This window comes from Sander vitreus, chromosome 4, assembly GCF_031162955.1.
Source record: "Sander vitreus isolate 19-12246 chromosome 4, sanVit1, whole genome shotgun sequence".
Lineage (NCBI taxonomy): Eukaryota > Metazoa > Chordata > Actinopteri > Perciformes > Percidae > Sander > Sander vitreus.
The window spans coordinates 1,008,298-1,034,295 of record NC_135858.1 but is presented as its reverse complement, the minus strand read 5'-3'; the positions used below and the strand labels follow the sequence as shown (position 1 = coordinate 1,034,295).

The 25,998-nt window shown below is 40.7% G+C and overlaps 2 protein-coding genes across 2 annotated transcripts in view; one reads left to right on the top strand and one right to left on the bottom strand.

Moving 5' to 3' along the window:
- The window catches only part of elk4 (ETS transcription factor ELK4), a 23,559-nt gene extending 19,007 nt beyond the window's left edge, over positions 1–4,552 (top strand). The window contains exon 6 of the mRNA XM_078247647.1: positions 1,085–4,552. Coding sequence (XP_078103773.1) covers positions 1,085–1,183 — 99 coding nt within the window. The 3' untranslated portion in view covers positions 1,184–4,552. The remainder of the gene's footprint in view (positions 1–1,084) is intronic.
- slc60a1a (solute carrier family 60 member 1a) lies at positions 3,693–25,998 on the bottom strand. Its single transcript, XM_078247646.1, has 10 exons — positions 25,670–25,998; positions 20,661–20,859; positions 19,498–19,752; positions 17,976–18,105; positions 17,777–17,892; positions 15,130–15,303; positions 14,107–14,254; positions 9,913–9,983; positions 9,074–9,194; positions 3,693–6,101 (listed from the first exon to the last, which is right to left on the bottom strand). Exons 1-10 carry the CDS (start codon positions 25,900–25,902, stop codon positions 6,049–6,051), a joined length of 1,500 nt encoding a protein of 499 aa, XP_078103772.1. The 5' UTR covers positions 25,903–25,998; the 3' UTR covers positions 3,693–6,048.

Sequence of the window (25,998 nt, the reverse complement as noted above, 5' to 3'; positions counted from 1 at the left end):
GTATCTGTAGCGGAGCAGAGAGCTGCTTCACGCACGCGTCTGGGACGCGCTGCGTGGTGGAATATCAAGCATTGGCTTGAATGGCCGCGATTTCTCGTGGGCGTTCGCGGCGCAGACGCCCAGTGGAAAATAGGAGTTAGAGCAGTGGTTCTCAAACTTTTTTCAATCATGTTTCCCCTTTTGAATGGTTTCTTTAAGCCAAGTACCCCCTGACCATCGCTAATCATTTTTGGTAGAAAACCAGTCTATATTAAGAGGAAGAATACAGTGTTGTCAGCGATGGATCTACTAAACAGCCTTGTAACTGAAAAACATTTAAATGCTGATGAGAAAAGGAGACAACACTGTAAAACAGACAAAACCTTGAAAAAGATGGTAGAAAGAAGGAAGTAAGGAAGGCAAGAATCCAAAGAAGACGACACAAAGAACAATGTTCTGGACAACAGCCTTGTAACTATTAAACAATTTCTTAAATATCTCACGTACCCCCTGCAGTCCTCCAGAGTACCCCTAGGGGGACACGTACCCCCTGCAGTCCACTTAAGTACCCCTAGGGGGACACGTACCCCCTGCAGTCCTCCAGAGTACCACTAGGGGGACACGTACCCCCTGCAGTCCTCCACAGTACCCCTAGGGGGACACGTACCCCCATTTGAGAACCACTGGGTTAGAGTATATACCGCCTTTCTGCTCTCATCTACAGGGTTCATACGTTTTGAAAAAACCTGGAAAAGCTAGCATAATACAGCATACAGCATAATAATATGTGATTAATAAATGTATTTCACGTCGTCCTGACCTCACCGTTATATTCGGGGCGCGATATTACGACTCCCACTATGAACCACACACATTGTTAAACCTCTAAGGGGAAACTTTAACACAGATTTATGTTCTTATTGTATAATGTCGACTGACTTTTTCAGGAATACATAGTCATGGAAATTTTCCAGAAAGTCATGGAAAAGTATTGGTTAAAATGCGTATGAACCCTGCATCTAGTATCATTTCATTTCTCTCTATTTGTCTATGTGCCTGTATTTGTCTAAAGCGTCCTAAAATAACACATTCTGCTCTGTTCCAGTTCCCCTCGGTCCTCACCCCTCATTTCCAGATCCCTGTACACAGTCTGGATGGGACCAACACACCCGGCCCCATTTCCCCAGACCCTCAGAAGACATAGGATTAACCCCCTACAATATCGACGCATTTAGACCCAGACAGCCAGACACTTTCCCGCCTCCTGCTCCATCTCTTGCTCCCACAGCATGGACAATTATGTGGGAGCTCAGTCATTGCCATTCCTCATCACTCTGGTGCTTTAAGATTCACACTACAATCAGGCGTTCAGAGGGAGGGTCTGGAGACATGTTGGAAGTCCAGTTTTGATAGATGACGATTACACATTCAGCTTTTTCCGGAACATTTACAGCCTGAGGATGCTATCCTGTACTCATACACACTGATTCCACCGTTCCTTATGCACCTATGGATTCATCTTGTCTGTCTTTTTGCGATCCTCAGTCACAGTTCGAAGGATCTAGGAATTTCCATGGCAACTGTTGGTGCATGTGGATTGGACCCTTAGCATACAATCTGCCTCATACTTGGACACACATCATATCTGAATCTTTCCTTTTATAGAATGTCCTTCTTATCTTGTGCAACAGTGTTATTACCAAAAAAGACCCATTTTATGTTTAGGACTGCAACTAACAATTATTTTTATTGTCTATTAATCTCTCCATTTAACTATTAGTTGTTTGGTCTACAAAATGCTAGAAAATGGTGAAAAATGTTTTCCCAAAAAGCCCAACATGACGTCCTCATATGTCTTATTTTGTCAACAACTCAAAGATATTCAGTTCACTGTCACAAGGGAGAGAAGAAACTAGAAAATATTCACATTTAACAAGCTGGAATCTGAGAATTTTGCCCTTTTTTTTCATAATTTTTACGAAAAAAAAGGCAAAATTCTCAGATTCCAGCTGATTCCTCAAATCAAGTATCAAAATAGTTGGCAAATCATTTAATAGTTGACAACTAATTGATTAGATGACTATTATTTGCAGCTGTAAACCCGTTTTCTCCTTGACTGAACTGTTACTCTTGTTGAAGGGTAGTGCTTTAACCTGATAATGTTTAGCTCGTTTATCTTTCCCCCAGCTCTCACCTGCCTGAGTGTGTACTGTTTGCTGCTCTGAAATGTTGGCTAACTATAGCCATATCCAACAGGGCATTTACCTTGACTTTCTTATCGTGACGTGGCCATAATCTGAGCTGAACCTTTCGTCATGCCTCTTTGTAACTGTTCTTATGTGCATATACACAGTGGAATGTCCCTGGTCGGCCCCCAGCCAGTAAGCTTTCAGGTGGAAATGAAAGAAAGTGAAGCCATAAACTTGTCTGTGCATCGACTCTGCAAGCAACAACACACAAGCCCGGTGTTTGTCACTGCTCTGCCTTTTCAAATGAACTCCACATTAAAGCAACACTAGAGAACTTTTCCCGCTTCGGTCCCCCTACAGGTGGGAAGCAGAATTGTCCATTACATTACATTGTCCAGTTCATTCGAACTACAGATCCGCTACCCGATCTGGCAGACTTGCGTAATGTAATGTAATGGACAATGCCGCTTCCAACCTGTAGGGGGACTGAAGCGGGAAAAGTTACCTAGTGTTGCTTTAAAGGCAACCATCATGTAAGAGGTTGGATTTATTTGGACGGAGCCAGGCTAGCTATTTCCCTCTAGCTACGTATTAACCATACAGACACGAGAGTGGTATTAATCTTGTTGATTGCCCACAGGTCAGCGCTGTTTTCTTTGTTGTCACTGAGTGGGCTCTGATTAATGTTGCTTGCAGCGTCGGTGCGGTTATTTGAACTCAGACAGAACCTCCATATCTTAGTGGCTAGACTCTAAACAGTCCAGCCTTAACCTTTTGTCAAGCCTTAGCCATCCGAAATACACCAACCTTAAATCCTGAGGACTATAGAAGCCTTCTGAAGCACCTTCCTCACCCTGAAACCCCTTCACACCTGTTTTATAAATGACTTTTAAAGCCATAAGTCTGAGACACAGACTCAAAGAGTTAGATCCCACATTTCTATGCTATTAAATGTGGAAGTTGTATAATCACGCTTGTTTACATGATACTTGGATAGAACACGCTTAAGTGTTTCTTCACCTAAGTGTCTCTTTCTAACCCAGGGAAGGATGACCAGCGAGTCTTTGTAGGTCTCATGCTCACTTTTACTCAACTAACACACGTTCCCCCTCAGCCTGCAGTCTGTCACATTGATATATACGGTGCCTTAACACAGCCACGCCCAAGTTTAGCTCCCAAATGTAGATGGAGTAAGTACAGAACTAACAATACACGACAGCGTTCCTGTTTGTTGTAATGCCATATATTTGCATAGACCAAATCAGAGCCCCAGAAGTTTGGAGTACAACTTCACAGGGATGTTTTGTGCGTGAGCACGCTGCAGCCCGTGTGGTCGACACCTTAGGTATCGCAGGACCTTCAGTGTGCTGCAGTGTTCTTCAGGATGCATCAATGTACATACAGACAGACAGCAACATGGGTTAATATGCTAATTAGGCCATGTTCTAGAGTTGGCGGCCATGTCTCTTTGCAGTTTTAAATGTTTGTGATAATGAATTTACTCAGAAAGTATAGATATATATATGCATCCTGTTTATTTTTTTGTGTAATCTGTAATCTTAAAATCTAATTTTAAGATTCATTTCTATTTTTGTAATGGCCAGATAGTTGGATGTCTGCTATTTTGGGTTCTCTGATGTAATGTTCTCTTGTGCATGTTTCTTTGTTTTCCTCTTGTGTATTTGGGAGGCGGCTGCCCCATGTTGGCATTGGCTGTTTTTGGGAATCAAAGCCTTACGGGGAGAAATCTAAATCTGTTTTATATGTAAAGTGTTTTGATAGTGTTGATATTGTACATGCAAATGTTGTGATGGAACGTTTGCACTTAAAACTTAGGGGTTCCTGTTGTATTGGATTCTGTCGCTTTTCTATGACTCCAATCTTTGAAGAAATGTCAACGTTTGCTTACTGAGAAATGTATATTTTCCCAAAGGGAGGACACAATTATGCACTTGGTATTTTATACAGTAAACCTAATCTTTTACAATATATATCAACTACAGGATTTGTGATCAGGCACTAGCACACAATATTTATTTGAATTTAAAGTAAAGCCCAATCAGATTGGTACCTTACATTGCATTTTGCAAAAAAAAAAACGATAAAATATCGGAATAATAACCCCAAATTCCTCCATTAAGTCTTGTAGGACTTGTCGTTTGCATATTTCTTCATTTGTATCTTCTGATGTTTTACCTTGAAATGTAAAAATCTTCATTTTAAAAGAACACAGTTCTTGCTTTGTTCTGTCCAGTTTTTATTTGTTTGATGCTTTTTTCAAATGTTTACAAGTCTCAAGTGGCAAATTGATGTTTGAGAGGTGTAGAGGAAGTGTTTATAATGGAAGAGATTGGTGAGACCAATAATAAAAGATCTCTCACTAATGATGTCTCTGTATTATTACATCATGTTATTAAAGGTCCCATGGCATGAAAATGTCACTTTATGAGGTTTTTTTAACATTAATATGAGTTCCCCCAGCCTGCCTATGGTCCCCCAGTGGCTAGAAATGGTGATAGGTGTAAACCGAGCCCTGGGTATCCTGCTCTGCCTTTGAGAAAATGAAAGCTCAGATGGGCCAATCAGGACTCTTCCCTTTATGATGTCATAAGGGGAAAGGTTACCTCCCCTTTCTCTGCTTTGCCCACCCAGAGAATTTGGCCCCCCCATGAGAGAGAGAGACATCACTCTGCACCAAGGCTGAATTTCGGGAAAGAGACTACAGATACAGTATTAGGGGACCACTAAGGTCTATATAAAAGAGACTTCAGATACAGTATTAGGGGACCACTAAGGCCTATATAAGAGATACTTCATATACAGTATTAGGGGACCACTAAGGTCTATATAAAAGAGACTTCAGATACAGTATTAGGGGACCACTAAGGCCTATATAAGAGATACTTCATATACAGTATTAGGGGACCACTAAGGTCTATATAAAAGAGACTTCAGATACAGTATTAGGGGACCACTAAGGCCTATATAAAAGATACTTCATATACAGTATTAGGGGACCACTAAGGCCTATATAAAAGAGACTTCAGATACAGTATTAGGAGACCACTAAGGCCTATATAAGAGATACTTCATATACAGTATTAGGGGACCACTAAGGTCTATATAAAAGACTTCAAATACAGTATTAGGGACCACTGAGGCCTATTTAAAAGCCTCCAAAAAGCAGCATGTCACAGGACCTTTAAAGTAATGGCTACGCACCACGAAATTACACAAGTAATACTTAGACAGGTTGATATGAGTCATATGTCAACAGTAGCAACCAAATACACTGCAGTTGTTTTGAGAAAAACAGCAGACGTCATACAATACCATTCTCATTCATACTGAAAAGGCAATACTTAATCATTAAACCTAATACTTAATCATTGCAGTATATTTTAATCAAGCTATAGCAGGGTTATAATGGGCTGCAGGAGTTGAAAGGGCCAAAAGTGATCAAGTACTGATCAGCCACTCTCCAGAGAGGGTGTCGAAGTGTCCTCAAGTCCTCCTAGTCTGGATAGGTCTGGCAATGCGAGACTACTGAAGTGCTAACCGCTGGTGATGAGCAGCCCCTGCCATCAGTTAATAATTGCGTGTGTAAAACGCTTTGAGTGGTTGGGCGACTAGAGAAGTGCTATATAAATGCAGTCCGTTTACCATCATTGATCATGGGGCTTGAAAGTAGATTTATCTTCAGGTAGAAAATGTTCAGTTGGAGGAGGCCAGGATAAAGCTCATTTTCTAAGACTGGGGTAAGATGTGGGAATGTCAGAGATGGTTCTTCTAATGCTCCTTTTCCATCTTCCAAAGCAACACATTTTGGTCATTTGTGTCCTCTGGTGTGTCCCCCTTTAGTCTCTCAGGGACCCTCAGATCATGAACCTCCGGTTTGTGGCTTCTTTTTCATGTCTGTGCTTTGAGTCAAATCTGAAAGACAGTCAGTCATGATTAGTTAGACAAACATTCTTAAATAGTAACAAACAGTCTTAAATAGTAACCCTAACCCGCTGAAATACAAGTCAAACAAATATGACATTCACACAAAACCTTGAAGTGCTCATATTATGCTCATTTTCAGGTTCATAATTGTATTTTGAGGTTGTATCAGAATAGGTTTACATAGTTTAATTTTCAAAAAAACATATTTTTGCTGTACTGCACATTGCTGCAGCTCCTCTTTTCACCCTGTGTTCAGGTCTCTGTTTTAGCTACAGAGTGAGACCTCTCACTGCTGGAACATCTTTGTTGGCAGTCGCACATGCTCAGTAGTTAGGTAAGGACTACACGCTCAGTAGCTAGGTAAGGACTACATGCTCAGTAGCTAGGTAAGGACTACATGAGCTAGCTAGCTGTTTCTCCAACTTCAGTAGAACAAGGCAGGATTATCTGGGAGACTTCTTCTAAACGAGGGCGCACTTCCACCTTTGTGTTGAATACCTGCAGAACAGGGACATGGAAGTAGTTCTTTTGGAGATTATGGTGAACTAGTGTGTGTTGTAGCAGTGTTCTGCCATTGAGAACGAGCTAGCATGCTAACGGTTAGCCCCCTAGCCCCCTCGTCTCAGCTAGTGACGTAGAAAGCCGTGCAGATGTTGACCAGCTGACCCAGAGACTGAAGACAGGACACATTCAGAAACCGTATCTCACTCAGAACAGCATGGAGGGTTTATTTCCAAGCTTTTATGCGTGTGGAAGCACCAGAGACACAAAATAACTCCCCAAATCCCAGCAAAAGTGATTTTATTCATAATATGGGCACTTTAACACCCTGATCTCGCTAAGCAACACACCGCTGAATTGTGACTTTCTGAATCTGCAATGTAACCAGTAACATTTGTCTGTCAGGTAAATGCAGTAGTACAATGTTTTCCTCTGAAGTAGAAGTACACACTAAGTCAGTCGTATACCAGTTGAGTTGCATATTAATTGCTTTGAGGGCCTTATGTAAGTTATTTCGGGGTACAATGGTTCTGGAGAAAGCTGCAAGCAGCGATACAGGAGGCCAGGACATCAGTCCGTTCCAAACAGGCAGGTTTTAAACAGGCACTGCACTAGTGGGACAAATAAAGTGAATGATTGATTCAGTCTGTGTACACCAGGGGTGTCAAACTCATTTTAGTTCATGGGCCACATAAACCCCAATTTGATCTCAAGTGGGCTGGACCAGTAAAACCACTGCCATGATGAGTCTCATAGGCTACGTTCACACCACTAGTCTTAATGCTTAATTGGGATTTTTTGCTCAGATCTGATTTTTTGTTTGTCTGTTCACATGACCTTTTAAAATGTGGCCTGTATCAGATTCCAGTGTGAAGTGTTTGTGGTTCTGAACTGACCCGCATGATCAGAAGACCAATACCAATGACCTCAGATGCAGCACTGAAGTTAGGGAGGTGATGGAGGAAGGAGGCATTTTGGCTTTTATTTCAAAATGTTTGTGTAATGGCAGCCGTGACATTAATGAGCAGGTGAGGAGGAGGAGAATGAAGAGAAAGAGAGACAACATTGGCTATTTTGGCCTTTTGCGGGGTTATGGCTGCAGATTCCCTGCAGAGGTCGGTTTGGATGCAGAGTTTCTAAATGTTACTGTCTGTGTCTAGGGGCTAACCCATGCCGGCGCATAATTGTGATAAATGTCGATGTAGATTGACGTAAAAGTCGCATCAAATCCACTGCGGCCACATTGAAAAAAAACAAAATCAGACCTGGGTCTCGACAGGCAGATCTGGGCCAGATTTGAGTGTTCACACTACTTCTGAAGGAGTCTGACCTGGTCACTTAACCCCCCCCAGAAAAATCTGATTTGGGCCACTTTTGCCTATTCCTTGAGCACTAAAAGGTGCTACGAGTACACCAAGCACACTGGCTTCTCATTTATCTCTGGGAAGAAATAGGAATGGATCCATCTTTCTTGGAAAACCTGAAACTCTGTGTCCACTTTTCTCCACATTTTTCCACCGGTGGCTCGTGCGTTAACAGTAGCCTATGCCTGACAGCGTCGTGTTACGGTTCCTTTACGTAACCATTTGGGATCTGTAATAGCCAATATCCAGCCTAGGGCCTGCTACTCTTATTAGGACTATGTGACCCCCAGTTGATGAAAAGGAATAGCAGTGCATTTCATTTAAACACTTAAATGAATGACTTTAAAAAGTCATCCAGTGGGCCAAATTTGACCCTTTCGTGGGCCAGTTCTGGCCCTAGCACCGTATGTTTGACACCCCTATACACTGACATGTTATATGTGTTACTGCTTCTGCTATCAGCTGCTCCTCCACTGTAGCCTCCACCTGCTTCGGCGTCTGTACTGTTTCTATGCACCCTTGACGCTCTTTATTTCCAAGTCACATTGCATAAATAGCCACATAGCAACAGGTTGCTATGCAGGTTGCTATGAGACATCAGTGTTTTACTAATACAGCCTTTTTCTTAAAGCTGCATTGAATTTATACTCCCAAAAAAACAGTTATTGGAATTTCAATCATTCTCTTTATGTGTCAGGGCAGTGGTGGCCGGCTCAATCCCCAGACCGATAACATTTGGGTGGGGAAAGTGAAAGAGCAGCTTGTCCCTCCCTCACTACCACCACTGAGGTGCCCTTGAGCAAGGCCCTTAACCCCAATCGTTCCAGTGGAGCTGCTCAGTGGCCAGCAGATCAGACTGTGGTAGTACTGGGCAGCTTCCAGTATGAATGTGGTCAGATCAGACTGTGGTAGTACTGGGCAGCTTCCAGTATGAATGTGATCAGATCAGACTGTGGTGGTACTGGGCAGCTTCCAGTATGAATGTGTGAATGTGACAGGTCGTCATTGCAAATGAGAAGTTGTTCTCAACCGACTTACCTGGATAAATAAAAGGTAAAAAAAAAAAAAAAATGTGTCAAACGGATGTGTGTTTACCTGTGCTACAGTTTCTGTGGCTGTGCTGCACACAGAGGAGCAGCAGGAACAGGCAGAAGCCGATGGATGATGCTATTGTACAACACACCAGGAAACTGTAACTGCCCTGACTCTGGATCACCTGCAGGAAGAGATACACACATACACATGACTCTGAAAAGCAATGTAGCCACAAAACAAGTTCAAAACGGCACAGACACAGAGAACTGCCACTGCACAGGCCCGCCATTCGGATTTATGGACATTTTACAAAACTGGGCCCCTCATTTACACCCACTCCAGCACCATAGACCTTTGCATGGGCCGCCCCTGGGCCTTGGGCCGGGGTCATCTGTAACCTTTGACGACGGTGACTCTGCAAAATGGGTAGCGCAGATAGCGGAAGGGGAGGAAAATCACACACCGGGTGTCTGGCTTTATCCCAGCAACGTACATCCATTGAGGCAGACTTAATAGCCTTTTCCATACTCATGTGCTGGCTTAGCTTGGCTTAGCTCGGCTCGGCTTGGCTTGACAACACCTGCTTCAAGGTGAGTCTTCGGTGTTGTTGAGTTGGTGACACAGCGCTATCTTAAAAATGGCCTACGTGTGAAGTTTGCAGACGTAGTAGCTTAATCCATCCATAAAATAAAAGCAGATATACATTTTCAGCAGATCGCTACAACAAGATCAAGATAGCAAGGCAGTTTACTGTATATGTGTAGTATTTATTCAGTTTAGAGAAATCCCACAATCTCTACAAAGCACGCACGTTATGGGAACGCAAATCAGCACGCCATGGTTTGGCTGGGCCAAAAGTGCCATTGAAAAAGGAAACAGACCGGAGAAAAACGTCTTACCGATCCAACGAGCAGCTGCAGGATCATCTCACCTGTACCGGCACTGGTCACCAGGACCGTTGTGGCACAGCCTTTAACACACAGGAAATAGACAATAAAATGCTACTCCTCCCACGTACTTTCACCTGCAGATCTCATTCAAACTATAAACTATTGACAAAACCTTCAGCTATTAGAAAATGATTTAGCTTTAGAGAAGGGAGGCAAGTGGAGGAGTCGGGGATGCAATATGAGGAAAGTGAGATGCACTGTATGACTTTTTGCAACATACTAAACTATGACGTTTTTCGTCATACTATACTATGACTTTATCGACATATACTATGACCTTTTTAGATATACTATACTATGACCTTTTTAGATATACTATACTATGACCTTTTTAGATATATTATGCTATGACTTTCTCTTTTTCTGATTTGTTTGGGCACTTTTTTTCGACATACTATACTATTAGTTTTGTATGACTTTAGTCAACATACTATACAATTACCTTGTATCACTTTTTTTGACATACTATACCATAACTTTTTTCGATATATCATGCTATGACTTCATGACTTTTTTCGACAAACTATACTATGACTTTTTAGGTCTTTTTCGACAAACTATACTATGACTTTTAAGTCTTTTTCGACAAACTATATGACATTTTTAAGTCTTTTTCGACAAACTATACTATGACTTTTAGGTCTTTTTCGACAAACCATACTATGACTTTTTAGACAAACTATACTATGACTTTTAAGTCTTTTTCGACAAACTATACTATGACATTTTAGGTCTTTTTCGACAAACTATACTATGACTTTTTAGGTCTTTTTCGACAAACTATACTATGACTTTTTAGGTCTTTTTCGACAAACTATACTATGACTTTTAAGTCTTTTTCGACAAACTATACTATGACTTTTAAGACAAACTATACTATGACTTTTAGGTCTTTTTCGACAAACTATACTATGACTTTTAAGTCTTTTTCGACAAACTATATGACTTTTAAGTCTTTTTCGACAAACTATACTATGACTTTTAAGTCTTTTTCGACAAACTATACTATGACTTTTTCGACAAACTATACTATGACTTTTAAGGTCTTTTTCGACAAACTATACTATGACTTTTTAGGTCTTTTTCGACATACTATACTATGACTTTTAATGAGATTTGTATGAATTAAATACTGATTATCAGCTAGTCTTAAGTGAAGAAGTCAAATAGCAAAGACGCTACAGTCGTGTGTGTCAGGTCATATAGCTCAGGGTGATAGGAGAATGCATAGAAGACTCAAGGTTGTCTGTTCAAACCTTATGTGTTGCATTGAGTTTTGATGTCGAAAATGGGAATGGGAAAAAGATAAATATGCCCTTTTTCAACATTTTCGCCATTCTATACTATGACTTTTTTTTAATGACTTTTTCGACATACTATACTATGACTTGCCTGCAACACGTTCCAAAAAAGCTTGGACAGGGGCATGTTTACCACTGTGTTACATCACCTTTCCTTTTAACAACACTCAAGCATTTGGGAACTGAGGACACTTATTGTTGAAGCCTGTATTTTTAATTTTTCGACATACTACACTATGACCTATTTCAAAAAACTACACAATGACAATTTTTGACATTCTGTACTATGGCTTCTTCGATATACATAGACATACTATACTATGACTTTTTAATAGTCTTTCGACATACTATACTATGACTTTTTAATAAATGTCTTTCGACATACTATACTATGACTTTTTAATAGTCTTTCGACATACTATAATATGACTTAATAGTCTTTCGACATACTATAATATGACTTAATGTCTTTCGACATACTATAATATGACTTAATGTCTTTCGACATACTATACTATGACTTTTTAATAGTCTTTCGACATACTATAATATGACTTAATGTCTTTCGACATACTATATTATGACTTTTTAATAGTCTTTCAACATACTATAATATGACTTTTTAATGTCTTTCGACATACTATAATATGACTTAATGTCTTTCGACATACTATATTATGACTTTTTAATGTCTTTCGACATACTATACTATGACTTTTTAATGTCTTTCGACATACTATACTATGACTTTTTAAATGTCTTTCGACATACTATACTATGACTTTTTAATGTCTTTCGACATACTATACTATGACTTTTTAATGTCTTTCGACATACTATACTATGACTTTTTAATAAATGTCTTTCGACATACTATACTATGACTTTTTAATGTCTTTCGACATACTATAATATGACTTTTTAATAAATGTCTTTCGACATACTATACTATGACTTTTTAATGTCTTTCGACATACTATACTATGACTTTTTAATAGTCTTTCGACATACTATACTATGACTTTAATAAATGTCTTTCGACATACTATACTATGACTTTTTAATAGTCTTTCGACATACTATAATATGACTTAATGTCTTTCGACATACTATATTATGACTTTTTAATAGTCTTTCGACATACTATAATATGACTTAATGTCTTTCGACATACTATACTATGACTTTTTAATAAATGTCTTTCGACATACTATACTATGACTTTTTAATGTCTTTCGACATACTATACTATGACTTTTTAATGTCTTTCAACATACTATAATATGACTTTTTAATAAATGTCTTTCGACATACTATACTATGACTTTTTAATAAATGTCTTTCGACATACTATACTATGACTTTTTAATGTCTTTCGACATACTATACTATGACTTTTTAATAAATGTCTTTCGACATATGACTTTTTTATCATTTTTTTGACATACCATACTAACGTTTATATCACTTTTTAAACATACTACACTATGACTTTTTCAGCATACTATACTATGACCTTATCACTTTTTTCAAAATACTTTACTATGACTTCTTCGATATACTATACTATGACTTTTTATGACTTTTTTAAGACATACTATGCTATGACTTTTTTTAGAAATACTCATATTTCAGCAAGAAAATAAATTCAAACCGTACAATATTCTACATCTTTTGGCATTATTGGACTTTTAAAGCCAATAATTCAGTTTAGTGTTAGCTTTTTAAAAAAAACATTAAATATTCCACATCTTTTTGACATGAGTGGTGTTTTTCAACTTTTAAATGAAATTCATACTATTTAAAACCATTTCCACTTTTCCAACTATTCTCACTACTTCACCTTTTCTTACGCAGTTAAGCTAGCAATCCAGTTTAGCTTTAGCAATTTAGCTGTTCAGCATTCGCACGCATTTTCTGCAGGAAATGCATTTTCTAGTTAAGTCTGCTAAAGTACTCCTGAACCAGACGCTGGTACAACCTCCTCTACTGCTGCCCAGGTTGGATTATGCTCCATTACTGTTGGCCTTGCTAGTTAGTAGGGCTGGGCAATATATCAATATTATATTGATATTGTGATGTGAGACTAGATATTGTCTTGACGTGTTTTGTGTGTGTTGGTGTGTTTCCTGGTTTTACGCCACCTTCAAACTGGCACTTGAAATCAGCTCCGTAATACGCAATGTGCCCCAGTGGATGTCGTACTACACCGTTGAAAGCGTCGGAATAGTAGAAATCGGGAGTAGGAAAAAAATGGCGGCGAGAACGTCTCATTCTGTCAGTGTCCAAATTTCCAATTCTCTATGACCTCTCATCTGAGGGCTATAGAGATATAAACAGAAAGGCTGCTGTGTGGAGAAAAGTATTGCTCTGAATGAATAACGTCAATTCACTTGAGTTAGCGAGCTCAGGCTTGCTAACTAGTTAGCGTTAACTAACGTCAGCTAGCGAGCTCAGGCTTGCTAACTAGTTAGCGTTAACTAACGTCAGCTAGCGAGCTCAGGCTTGCTAACTAGTTAGCAGTAAAAGGACGCAATTTTCTGAACTTACCAGACTGTTCTAGCTGTTCTATTATTTGCCTTTACCCGCTTAGTCATTATGTCAACATTACTGATGATTAGTTTTCAAAAATCCCGTTGTGAAAGCACTACTAGTCAACCCTATAATATCATCGCAATATTGTTATCGAAAAATATCGTGATATTTGATTTTCTCCATATCGCCCAGCCCTACTAGTAAGCTAACATCAGGAGCCGGTGTAACAACATCATCATTTTTGGTCCTCCTCATAGAGTATGAATTAATGCCGAGAGTGTGTCATAATGTGTGTGTGTTACTTTACCTTTGTAGTCTAGTATGTCCTCTGTAAAGGCCAGCATTGACGGGAACACACTGCTGATGCACAGTCCCAACAGGCAAGTACTAATGAAGAGAAACACACAGCTGGTGTAGAAGATCAACACCAGGCACTGCACCAATATGACCCCCACCTGAAAGACAGACAGAGAGACAATGACCAGAACATAACAGAAGTCTGTGTTCTGCTGTAAACATCTAAAAGACAACAGTTATACTTGCGGTGCAGAATGTGACCCATATTTTCAGTAACTATCAGAACTAAAAAAAAAGCCATGATGTAATATGTAATGATACATGATATATATATATATAAACAGACATCTCAATGTAGCATTTTTAACTGTTTGTTAATTGTTGTTTTTTAATGCTGTTATATGTTCTGAAATGTTGTGCTTCCTGTTTTGTTGACTAGTTTTTTAACTGGTGTGTTCTGCACCTAATAACCAACATACATATTAAAGACTCAACATACTTCATCCAAATAAAGGAACACATCTAAAATCTCAAAGCAAGCACTCACAGCAAACCTGCCTGTGTTCATTTCATCATCCAAGGGTACAGTTCACCTTTCAGACCACTAGAGGGCATAGCTCTTTAACAGATGTGCTGCTATTGAGTGGGCATCAGGCACGTACTACTACTTTTTACTTTTTACTTGTACATGTGTTCAAAGACAAACAGGGAAAGTTAAGTAAAAGACAATGTTCTCTTATTCCTAAAGTGAGCATGACAAAGCAGTTTAGTTTGTATAACCTCTTAATCATCCTCCAAATGATGCCACCAAATCCTGTTACGTGCATTACCATGCCGTTCAAATATTTGGTAAGAACCAACATACAACAGCTGTGCATGAGCTTTATTGCTTATACTAGAATTTACTGCTCCGTGGGACACGCAAATCAATGTGGGACAACCTCACCTTTTGAGCTCTATTCTCACTGCACTGTGATATCAACTACTGTTTTCATTTTAGGGTGGGTTTGTCTTTTAAATGTGTGTTCATTACCAAACTGAAGGTGAGCAGCCTGGGTGCTTTGAATCTGTAGGACAGGTAGATGAAAGCCAGTCTTCCTACTGTGATGGAGGCCCAGAATACACTGTTCAGGCAGCCAGCGGTCTTGTGACCCATCAGCACAGGAGGGGACACTGCGTAGGTGTAGACGAAGCCAGCATAGGAGCCCTGCGGTACAACACAGCGTGAGGTAAGAACAGAGGTTTTCAAGTCTGACAATGTGGGCACCCGTTAGACAAAATCTCGACCAGTATTTCTCAAAGAGAAAAGGTCCGCTGGTGGTCCACTGGTGGTCCGCCCCCCCCCCCAAACGTCCTGTCATCATTGATACTGAAAGAAACTTAAAAAGGATTCTCAGGCAAGTTCTGAAATTATATGGAGCGTCTTTTTTCTATGATTACTGACCAGATTTATGGATGTTAATCAGGGCTTAGACTTCTCTTTATTGATCCTTTTGGGATGACTCCCGCAAGGAAATTAAATTTCCAGCAGCAGATGTTAGCTGCTTACAGAACACTCTTTAAATAAAAACGTATAAAAAATAAAAAAATACAGTATAAGAATAACAATGACAATAAACTTTTAGCTAAATATTTTTTACAAAAAGTAAACAAACAGTAAACAACAATAAACTACAGATAAATAAATATATAGATATATAGGACTATGTATGGTATTGTGTTATTGTACAGTTAATAAATAAATGACATTTAGCATAAATTAGCAGTTAAGAGCAGTTAGAGTGTCCAGGTATGTATGCGAGTAGATTATTAATGTATATACAGTGAATGCGTGAGTGGCTACCACTCCTTCCCTTCAGGCTTTGACTTTTGCCCCAAAATCATATTCGAAGTGTGTTTGTTTATTAATATTAATATTCGGATATATTCGAATATTTATTAATAATATTTTGACCATTAAATACCTTCAGTAAGACCTATATTGGTATAAATTGTATATGTTCTGTCCACCAGAGGGCATGAAAAGTCAGACCCTGGATTAAACACAAACCGTTGCTTTCGACAGGAATTTCGGAGCTTTCACCGTAGCCTACGTAAGTGGTCTGATGTTCATACTTGTGCGCTGGTGTGTGCATCGAGCCGGCGTGTGTGTGTGTGTGTGTGTGTGTGTGTGTGTGTGTGTGTGTGTGTGTGTCTGTGTGTGTTGTGAGAGAGTGACGGTGATTACCGTTAGCTTCAGAGCGAGTAGTGACTCTAGAGTCATAGTGAGAGAAACAAAGTGTCTCCCCTGTTCTTTCTGACCACGGTGAGACATCTGGAGCAGGAGAAGTTAACCCTCTCCTTGATTTCATGTTGTTTACGGAGAAAGAGAACCAGGGAATGAGTCGGGGGGGAAATGCAACGCTACCGAGCCACGGCCGAGAGACGTGCGTCATCGCGACGTGTAGTTACATTTTGAAATGCGTGAAAAAGCCTCGGAATCTGAATTGAAAACAAGGTTTACGAGCAAACACATTTATAAAAAATAATGCCCATCACAGGTTTGAATATCAAGGGCTGCCTAATATCCTTCGCGTTCCACTCCCGGGAACGAATCCCCGAATACTATGTGGAGTAGCCAGACTCTCCTCCAGCTCGCTTTGGAGGAGGGTCTGGCAAAGCGAGACTAATACATGATGGACATCAGAGATAGGAATAGAAGAGTTATTAATTAATTAATAATAATAGTTAATAGAGTTATTCAAGATTCAATAGTTTCTATTCAATATTTATATAATATGTTTATTGCCATGCAACTAATTTCCTAGGAATTTGGCAGTGTTCTCATTTCAAAACAAAAACCGAAAGCATTCATAGCAGGACAGTCAATACTACCATTATAGCCCTAATAAAATATATAAATATGTTCAAAAAAGTTAAGTGCTGAAGAGCATCCTACAAATCAGAGGAGTCAAGAGTTATGAGGTGTCAGTGCATTGTTTGCATGAGGTGCTGTTGTAGGGTTGAGGATCCGTTGAGTAGCTGAATGGTTCTGCAATAGGTGCTGTTAAAGGTCCCATGACATGGTGCTCTTTGGATGCTTTTATATAGGCCTTAGTGGTCCCCTAATACTGTATCTGAAGTCTCTTTATATAGACCTTAGTGGTCCCCTAATACTGTATCTGAAGTCTCTTTTATATAGACCTTAGTGGTCCCCTAATACTGTATCTGAAGTCTCTTTTATATAGGCCTTAGTGGTCCCCCTAATACTGTATCTGAAGTCTCTTTTATATAGACCTTAGTGGTCCCCTAATACTGTATCTGAAGTCTCTTTTATATAGGCCTTAGTGGTCCCCTAATACTGTATCTGAAGTCTCTTTTATATAGGCCTTAGTGGTCCCCTAATACTGTATCTGAAGTCTCTTTTATATAGGCCTTAGTGGTCCCCTAATACTGTATTATTTTTACAGTCTATAGTGTCAGAGCCATTGCTGCAGCTCCAACTTCTGACTCTTTTGGTAAATGTGCCATATCAGCAGCCAAACTACAAAAACTACTTTCCTCTTGTTTGTAGAACACCAGCATGCACCTGTCCATTTTACCTCACGCACTATCTTTGCCTTACGTCTCTCCGTCCATGCCCTGGTATAGAGTGCAGTGTTACATGTTTGTGTGTATATGTGTGTAGCAGAAAGTCTCACTATAATCCCATCAGTGACGAAGAGGATGGCTCCACCCAGAATGTGGAGAAGGAAGAAAGTAGCAGGGCGATCCCGGAGTTTGGCAGGGTTACAGCAACCAAACAAACTCCCATGACCTGAAGAGAGAGAGGGATACTGAGGTCTGTCATTTAATTTGAATACTACAAATCACAATCACACACATACATACATGCATTACCTTGACCACTGTCCCCACTGGGGCTCGTGCTGGACAGAGAGTCTCCGTTGAGCAGACGTGGACTGGTGCTGGAGCAAGGCAGCAGTCTCTCATGGTAGATCAAAGAGAGCACTACTGCTGGCACTGGGAGCTGCCAGGACAGGCAGGCGCACACACACAAACACACAAAGACAGACAGACAGACAGACAGACAGACAGACAGACAGACAGACAGACACACACAAAGAGGCTTTTGTTTACCAAGTTAACAGTCAACATTTCCTGTCACCTGATTCAAATTGTGAACCTCGTGTCATAAAAGTAAAATCCACCATCCGTCTTATCTGGTCCTCTGCTTGAAACAGATCATGTTCAAACAGAAAAACTTATTTTTGCAAGGTGGGAGCTTATCGCTTCATCTGAGAGGCAATGTCAAGGCTTACGGCCATCTCAAGAAATGCAAACAAGAAGAGCAAAACTGAAAATAAAGACATCATTCTGAGTGGCTCTGAAGAGGTCACTGTGAGTCATTGAGTTGTTTTATTATATCATTTACTTCAATTATGGTCATTTTCATGTTATTATTGTGCAACACTCCATGGAAAATGTAGTCATGGGATGCTTAAATCGTATGATCATGCTCCAACAAAAGCCTCACCAGAGAGAAGGTACATCAGTGCTGCTGAACTTTTGAGTTTTCATGTTGGCCTCCAGGTCCAAGAAGCCATCTGTATCACCAACTAATTATACAGTGATGTTTAGGGCTGCACCTAATAGTCTCATTGTCGAATAATCGGTCAATTAGTTTCCTGATTAATCGATTAGGTCTCTAAAATGTCAGAAAATGGTGAAAAATGTCATTCAGTGTTTCGCAAAAAGCCTCACGTCCTCAAATGTCTTGCTCTGTCCACAACTCAAAGATATTCAGTTTACTGTCACAGAGGAGTGAAGACACTAGAATATGTTCAAATATGCAATACTGCATCTGAAGTCTCTTTTATATAGACCTTAGTGGTCCCCTAATACTGTATCTGAAGTCTCTTTATATAGACCTTAGTGGTCCCCTAATACTGTATCTGAAGTCTCTTTTATATAGACCTTAGTGGTCCCCTAATACTGTATCTGAAGTCTCTTTTATATAGACCTTAGTGGTCCCCTAATACTGTATCTGAAGGGGGGGGGGTCCCGTTTTCATGCCACGGGACCTTTAATCTTAGCAGCTCCAGTGATGTTTAAATATAAATTAAATTACACGCTTTGCCTTTTAATGTTACAAAAAAGTGCACTTGTTTGACTGTATTCTAAACTATTAATCATTACCACACACCCCGAGTGTAAACGGAGAGTTTCCAGCCACAGCAGATGTTTCACTAAAACAAGTTCTTTCCCCGAGACGATTGTGATTGGTTTAAAGAAATGCAAACAACCCAGAGTGGGTTTTTTTCTCCTATCCCAGCATGTATATGTGGTGTAGCCAGACCTATCTCCACAGCGCTGTGGAGATAGGTCTGTTAATGAGAGACTAGTATTGACATGAACTCACATTGATAAGAGCCATGATCCAGAAAGCATACGACACCCTGGTGATGACTTCACCCTCTGTGTGCAGAGGATACTGGGAGATGTTGCGTATCGCTGCTCCGTGCCCGGCCAGGCTTTCGCGGAGGTGCTGTAGGTCTGAGGGAGAGGATGAGTTGGCGGTCCAGTTGGCACCCAGGACACAGGAGTCGTTTGCCAGAAAAGGATAAGCCACCAGGGGACTCACCAGTGCTCCGAGGCCTATGAAGAAATGCAAGGCCTATGGCCAGACGTAAACATAAATCTCCCTGTGATTATACTGTCACCTTCATAATTATTTGGACAGTGACAACATTTTTGTTATTTTGACGCCACCACAATGGATTTGAAACAAAACAATTAGTATATGCTATGAGTGCAGACATTCAGCTTTGATTTAAGGGTATAGAATTACAACCATTGTTTATGCATATACCCCACAGTCCAGAGTACCGAAAGTAATTGGGCAAATTAACCTTCTGTAATATTAAAGGTGCAGTAGGTAAGCCTTATAAAACTAACTAAGTCATATCTGCTGAAACTGACCCTATGTTCCAGTAGAACTACAGGAAGCAGGTCATTAAAACAATCAGCTCCTCTGGCTCCACCTACAGCCTGGAGAGAGATTTACAAACATCCACAGCTCCCTGTTCAGATGCACCAATCAGGGCCAGGGGGAGTGTCTAACTGTTCAGATGCACCAATCAGGGCCAGGGGGGGTGTCTAACTGCGTGTCAATCACTGCTCATGCACACGCATTCATTCTCCCTTGTGGGGGGAGGGGCTTAGGAGACCGTTTTGGGCTTCAGCAGAAAGGGGGGGAGGGACTGAGAAGTTGTTGATGTTCACATTTTTTGGCTAAGTCCTGGATCTTCACAGTCCTACCTACAGCACCTTTAAGTAAAGTCATCATATTTAATACCTGGTTGCTAATCCTCGTGTGACTGATTGGTCATGTCAAAATATTGATTAGTGCAAGTTTAACTTTCTACAGTTTCTTTACTTCATCAATAAAGTCAATTAACCAGAAGGAACTAAATGATGTTATTGCATGGTTCATCTTTTGTGTGACATCCTTAGAAGCTTCCTCTTGAACAGTACAACACACACACACACACACACACACACACACACATACACTCTTCTGACCTGCAGGAAGAGGGCGGAGTCTTTCTGAAACAGCTTCACCAGCTGGAGGTTGGCAATGGTGTCAATCACCCCCATGGCTAAGCCAGCAATCGCCATGGCGACAGACAGCAGTATCACGTGGTTACATAGCGGTATGATGGCAAACACGAGCGAGATGATGAGAGTGCAGGAGAACAGGGCTGATAGGGAGGACTGGAGTCTGGAGAAGACACAGAAATAATGAATGAATAATTAAAGGGTAACTTAAGGTTTTTTCAACCTGGACCCTATGTTCCTAAGGGTTTGTGTCTAAGTGACTTTTGGGAACAACAATCTTAAAAACTAGTCCAGTATTAAGCAAGACAAGCTGCAACTGCGCACCTTAAATTTCCGTCCTCTAAAAAGGTCTGTTGTTGCCGCTGACAGACTCAGATTATTATTCTGAGTGTCTGACAACATTATGAAAGGATCCCTACAGAGATAGACCTTTTTGTTTAACATGAAAAAGCCCCCCCCATCACCAAACCCACCAGACTCCCCCGTTTACATTCGAAAATATGCTGGCTCTGTGGCCGGGTTGCTTCAGCGGGTAGAGCAGGCGCACATATACTGAGAGGTTTATGCCTCGACGCAGAGGTCCAGGGTTCGAGTCCGACCTGTGATGATTTTCTGCATGTCTTCCCCCCCTCTCTCTCTCCCCTTTCTCACCTAGCTGTCCTGTCAAAATTAAAGGCAGAAAAGCCCCAAAAATAATCTTTAAAACATTTTTTTTTTTTAAATATGCTGGACTGTACACGCTTAAAGTATTGTTTATTTAAATGGAGTCTGGTGGGGTTGGCGATGGGGGGCTTTTTCATGTTAAACAAAAAGGTCTCTCTCTGTGAAATCCTTTCCATAATGTTGTCAGACACTTAGAAATAAGACGTAATAATCTGAGCCCGTCAGCGGCAAAACCAGCACTTTAAGTGGATGAAAATGGACGATGAGCATTTGCCCAATAGGGTTACATCGCAGCCCAGTTCGCGGCTGCAAGTTACAGCGTTTTCGCTCAATACTGAACCAATTTCAAAGTTTTTTGTTCGTATTAGTCACTTAGACATCAATGCATAGGGAATGGGGTCCACGTTGGAAATAGGCTACCAAAATGACCCTTTAAGCCTTTCTTGCAATCCTATTCTTATAAATCTTGTTTTCAGTGACTAAATGTATCAACACTGTAACTGAGATTAGTCTGGCTAATGGCGCTTACCCACTGCTAGTACCAGCTCGTGGCTGGTCGTCATATCGACGCCGCAGGAAACTGCTGTGACCTAACGCGACACACACACAGTGATGTGACGCAGTGATTAGTGACGATTCTCTCCGACCAATCAGGAGTCTGCAGATCACCTTTTGGTATCGCCTCAGCTTGCTTGGAGCCTAGACGGAGGTGGTACTAAATAAAGTCCCTGTTAGCAGGTACCAGGGACTTTTTATCATAACGGAAAACCTAAAAAGGAGAGTAGAGTCAAGCTGAGTCGAGCAGGTACTGTGTAATGGAAAAACGCCATTAAAGAAGGAATTTACAGCTTGTTATGCTGCAGTAAAGTCACCTTGATGGTCTGCTGCTCCATAATCTTTTATTTATCACACCTCTACATTATATTTACCTTGTAGTCTCCTTATTTTCTGCCAACCTTCCAATCTCCTTTCAACCTTGTCCTAGATAACTGTGCATAAGTGCATGTAATCAGTAGTGGCAGTAATAATCTGTCGGTCTACCACTTCGGTCCAGACTAGAATATCTCAACAACTATTGCATGGATTACCATGAAAGTGTGTACATACATTCATAATCCCCAGAGGATGAACCCTGCTGACTTGGGTGACACCTTGACTTTTCCTCTAGCACAAACAGAAGGTCAACGTTTTTAATAATCCTGTGAAATATCTCAACATCTACTGTTACAGTCATGCATGGTCCCCAGATGATACGTTCTGCTGACTTTCTATTCCATCTAGTTCAATCAGAGGTGTCAAGTTACGGTACCTTACTTAATGGACTGTTCGTTATTTAATTAAGGGGCCACCAGAGGAGTTTTGGGACCTTTAGTCAAAATAGACCTGACCCTCCCTTCACCAGCATTACATTTTGGATGACCCTCCAAAATGATTGGGAGAAAAGGGATGACCCTCCCCAAAAATGTATTGTACTGGTTTGCCCTTAGCAAAGATGTACAGATTCCCATTGTTTTTTTACAGCCATGACATACGTGACTAAACCTCTGCATTCTCATCTTACACATCCCACTCCTCTGTTAAGGTGGGGGGGGCATTTCAGTAGATTAACTCACTAACATTGTTGTGGAAACACAATAAGCATGGAAACTAAATGCACACTTCCTGCATTACTTCAAATACTAAGTTACTCATCTAGTGAACTAGTATTGACATGAAATAAAACAATAAAACATTGAGACCATTCAGCAAAGCACACATCCAAAACTCCATTTCTCAGATGAGTGTCAATTTGGGAGCTTGCATGTTACCACTCCTTCCTTAAATGCCTTGAAAAGGCTGTCGTTTGCACATTTTCGCAAATAATCACAAATAATCACCAGGACCGAAAGGATATACCTCCCGTCTCATGCCCTCCCGGCTGCCAGCTGGTGCTGTCTGCGGCCCCAGTTTCGGCTTTTCAAAATAAAAGCTTGCGTCTGGTCAGCTATGTTTTTGTACGGTGTTTTGGATGCTTTTGAACTAAACAGTACGGCAATCATGCTAATGAATAAAATATTTTTTTCAGCAGATGTTTTAGTTACAACACGATTGAGCTAGCACAGCAGTTTTGTGTTTATATGTGCGAGCGGGATTTATTCAGTTTGGGTAATCCCACGGTCTCTAAAGCTACAGGTCTGGCTGACTAAACAGGGAGGGACCCATCTGCTAGCGATAGGGGCCGAGACTGAGAGCTACATGGAGCTACATGGATAAATATGCACCAAACAAGCCACTTTGAAATGTTGCTCTACTCATGAATACAAAAGTTGGGTGACCCTCCCCTCAACAAAGAATACAAAGACATGACCCTCCCCTATTTTCCTCCGGTGGTCCATTCCATAAATACCAAATGGTCCCTAAGTAGAAATTTTGGGTATCTATACTTTACTGGAGTAATTATTTTACAGCAGACTTTTTACTTCTACTCATTATATTTTCACGCAATTATCTGTACTTTCTACTCTAAAAATAGCCTCGTTACTCCTATTTCAGTTCGGCTTGTTTTCATTCTTGTCATCGTTCAAAAAACACAAAAAAAAACACAAAAACCTATCCAGATAAATCGCGCCAACCAGATAGAGTGCATTTGATTGTGGTTGGATGAGAAGTATAAACATTAGCGCTGTCAGTTAAACGTGTTATTAACGGCGTTAACACAAACCCATTTAAACGGCGTCAATGTTTTTATCGCGAGATTAACGTTCTTTTTGGCCTAGCAAACTTTGTAGTTTTTTCACATGCTGTAGCAACAACTAGTAATGTTAAAAAAACTACAACACCACACTGGATCTAGCTAGACCGGAAACAAAACAACAGGCACGCCACATACACTAGTTTGGGCTTGCGAACTGGCCAAAAAGTAGCTAGTAGGCTAACGTTACATTTTGAGTGGATGGCGAGCGCGAGATGCCGAAATGGATGCCAATAAAATTCTGAATGGTAAGTTTACTTTGCAAAATGGTTCCATTGACAAGACCAAAGTGATCTGCGTGTTTGGTCGTTGTGAACTGAGCTATCATCGCGGCACGTGCAGTCCATATGTACGTGAAATACCACTGTCCGTATGTAGCCTAGTACCAAGATGTCCGTATGGAGCCTAGTACCAAGATGTCCGTATGGAGCCTAGTACCAAGATGTCTGTATGTAGCCTAGTACGAAGCTGTCCGTATGGAGCCTAGTACCAAGATGTCCGTATGTAGCCTAGTACCAAGATGTCCGTATGTAGCCTAGTACCAAGATGTCTGTATGTAGCCTAGTACCAAGATGTCCGTATGTAGCCTAGTACCAAGATGTCCGTATGTAGCCTAGTACAGCCATTTTCATGCCATGGGACCTTTAAGCCTGGAACCAAGCCAACCAGCTACAAGATTTATCATGGCCATAAACCATTTGATTCAGTGCAAAAAAAAATTGGGAAAATTGAATAAAAAAGGTATAAATACGGTATAAAAACGGTTTTACAGCCTTGTAGGTGTGGTCAGTCTACCTTGGATGATTCAGACATTATAGCTAATAATGAAATTCCTGATAGAGAAAATTAAATTGGATTTTCACTTCCAGAACCACACTGTTGAGCTGTATTCGGTTATTTTATTTATTATTTTGAGTAATATGTCTTAATAGCTATTTGAATGACTGCCATGACATTTACTACACACAATTGAGCCCACCTATGGATGAATTGTAATAACTTTTGGGATCCCCTGACTTTTTATCCAGCACCAACATCAGATGACCACATTCCTAAAAAAAACCAATAGCATTTGCATAAGCTTCAGTTGCACTTTGAGTTGATTGCCTATTAGTAAAGCACGCTACCATGCTAATGATTATGATTATGATTATAAACAAAGCACAGCCTCACAGAGCCGCTAGCATGGCTGTAGACACTTAAGTCTTTTTATTTAGGGCCAGGAAAGAGACTAGAGTATAAGACGTTAAAGAGTCCAATTACCCATCTAACAGAGCCTGTAGATGGCACACTAAAATTAAAATGGATGTGAAATGGATAAGTATTTAACAGGAAACTTATATGTGACAATGTAGGGATATTTTCAGTCCCAAAAACCACCTGCCCACTTCACATAGTCACATTCCCACTTCTGGTCACAGTTGACTGGCTGTTCAATGTGTGAGCTACAGCACAGACCTGAAACAACCGACTGTCATTTGAATGTTGCAGATTTGCCAGTCAAATTTAGAATACAGTCAGCAATCACTTTTTGGCAGACGTATTGGTGAGTACTGCCCCATTTCAGGCACACACTCACGTTTTCTTGAAGAGTCCTCCCAGGCTGCTGCCCACCAACAGGAAGAACTGCTGGAAGAAGAAGACCCAGGTGATCTGCTGCAGCGTGGACTGGGTCTGACACCTCAGGTCCAGCACGGTGGGTCCCAGGAAGGCGATGCACAAGCCGAAGCTAAAGAACACACTCCAGTAGGTGAGAGTCTGCCGCCAGTGGCGCTTAAACAGCGACCAGATCCGCTCGTCCAGCAGCGTCATGTCGGTACTTTTCGCTGCAGACGCCAAACAGCTGCCAGCTGCTCATTTACACTGAGACCGTGGGGCGCGATCACACTGAACTACACAAACTGCCAA

What these genes read in the sequence shown, in the direction of transcription:
- slc60a1a (XM_078247646.1), bottom strand. Translation starts at nt 25,902, where the DNA reads ATGACGCTGCTGGACGAGCGGATCTGGTCGCTGTTTAAGCGCCACTGG. An exon ending in ACTCCGCCCTCTTCCTGCAG is followed by an intron (nt 19,753 to 20,660) that starts GTCAGAAGAGTG and finishes GTCTGGCCATAG; the next exon opens with GCCTTGCATTTCTTCATAGG. An exon ending in CCACAGAAACTGTAGCACAG is followed by an intron (nt 6,102 to 9,073) that starts GTAAACACACAT and finishes ACTGTCTTTCAG; the next exon opens with ATTTGACTCAAAGCACAGAC.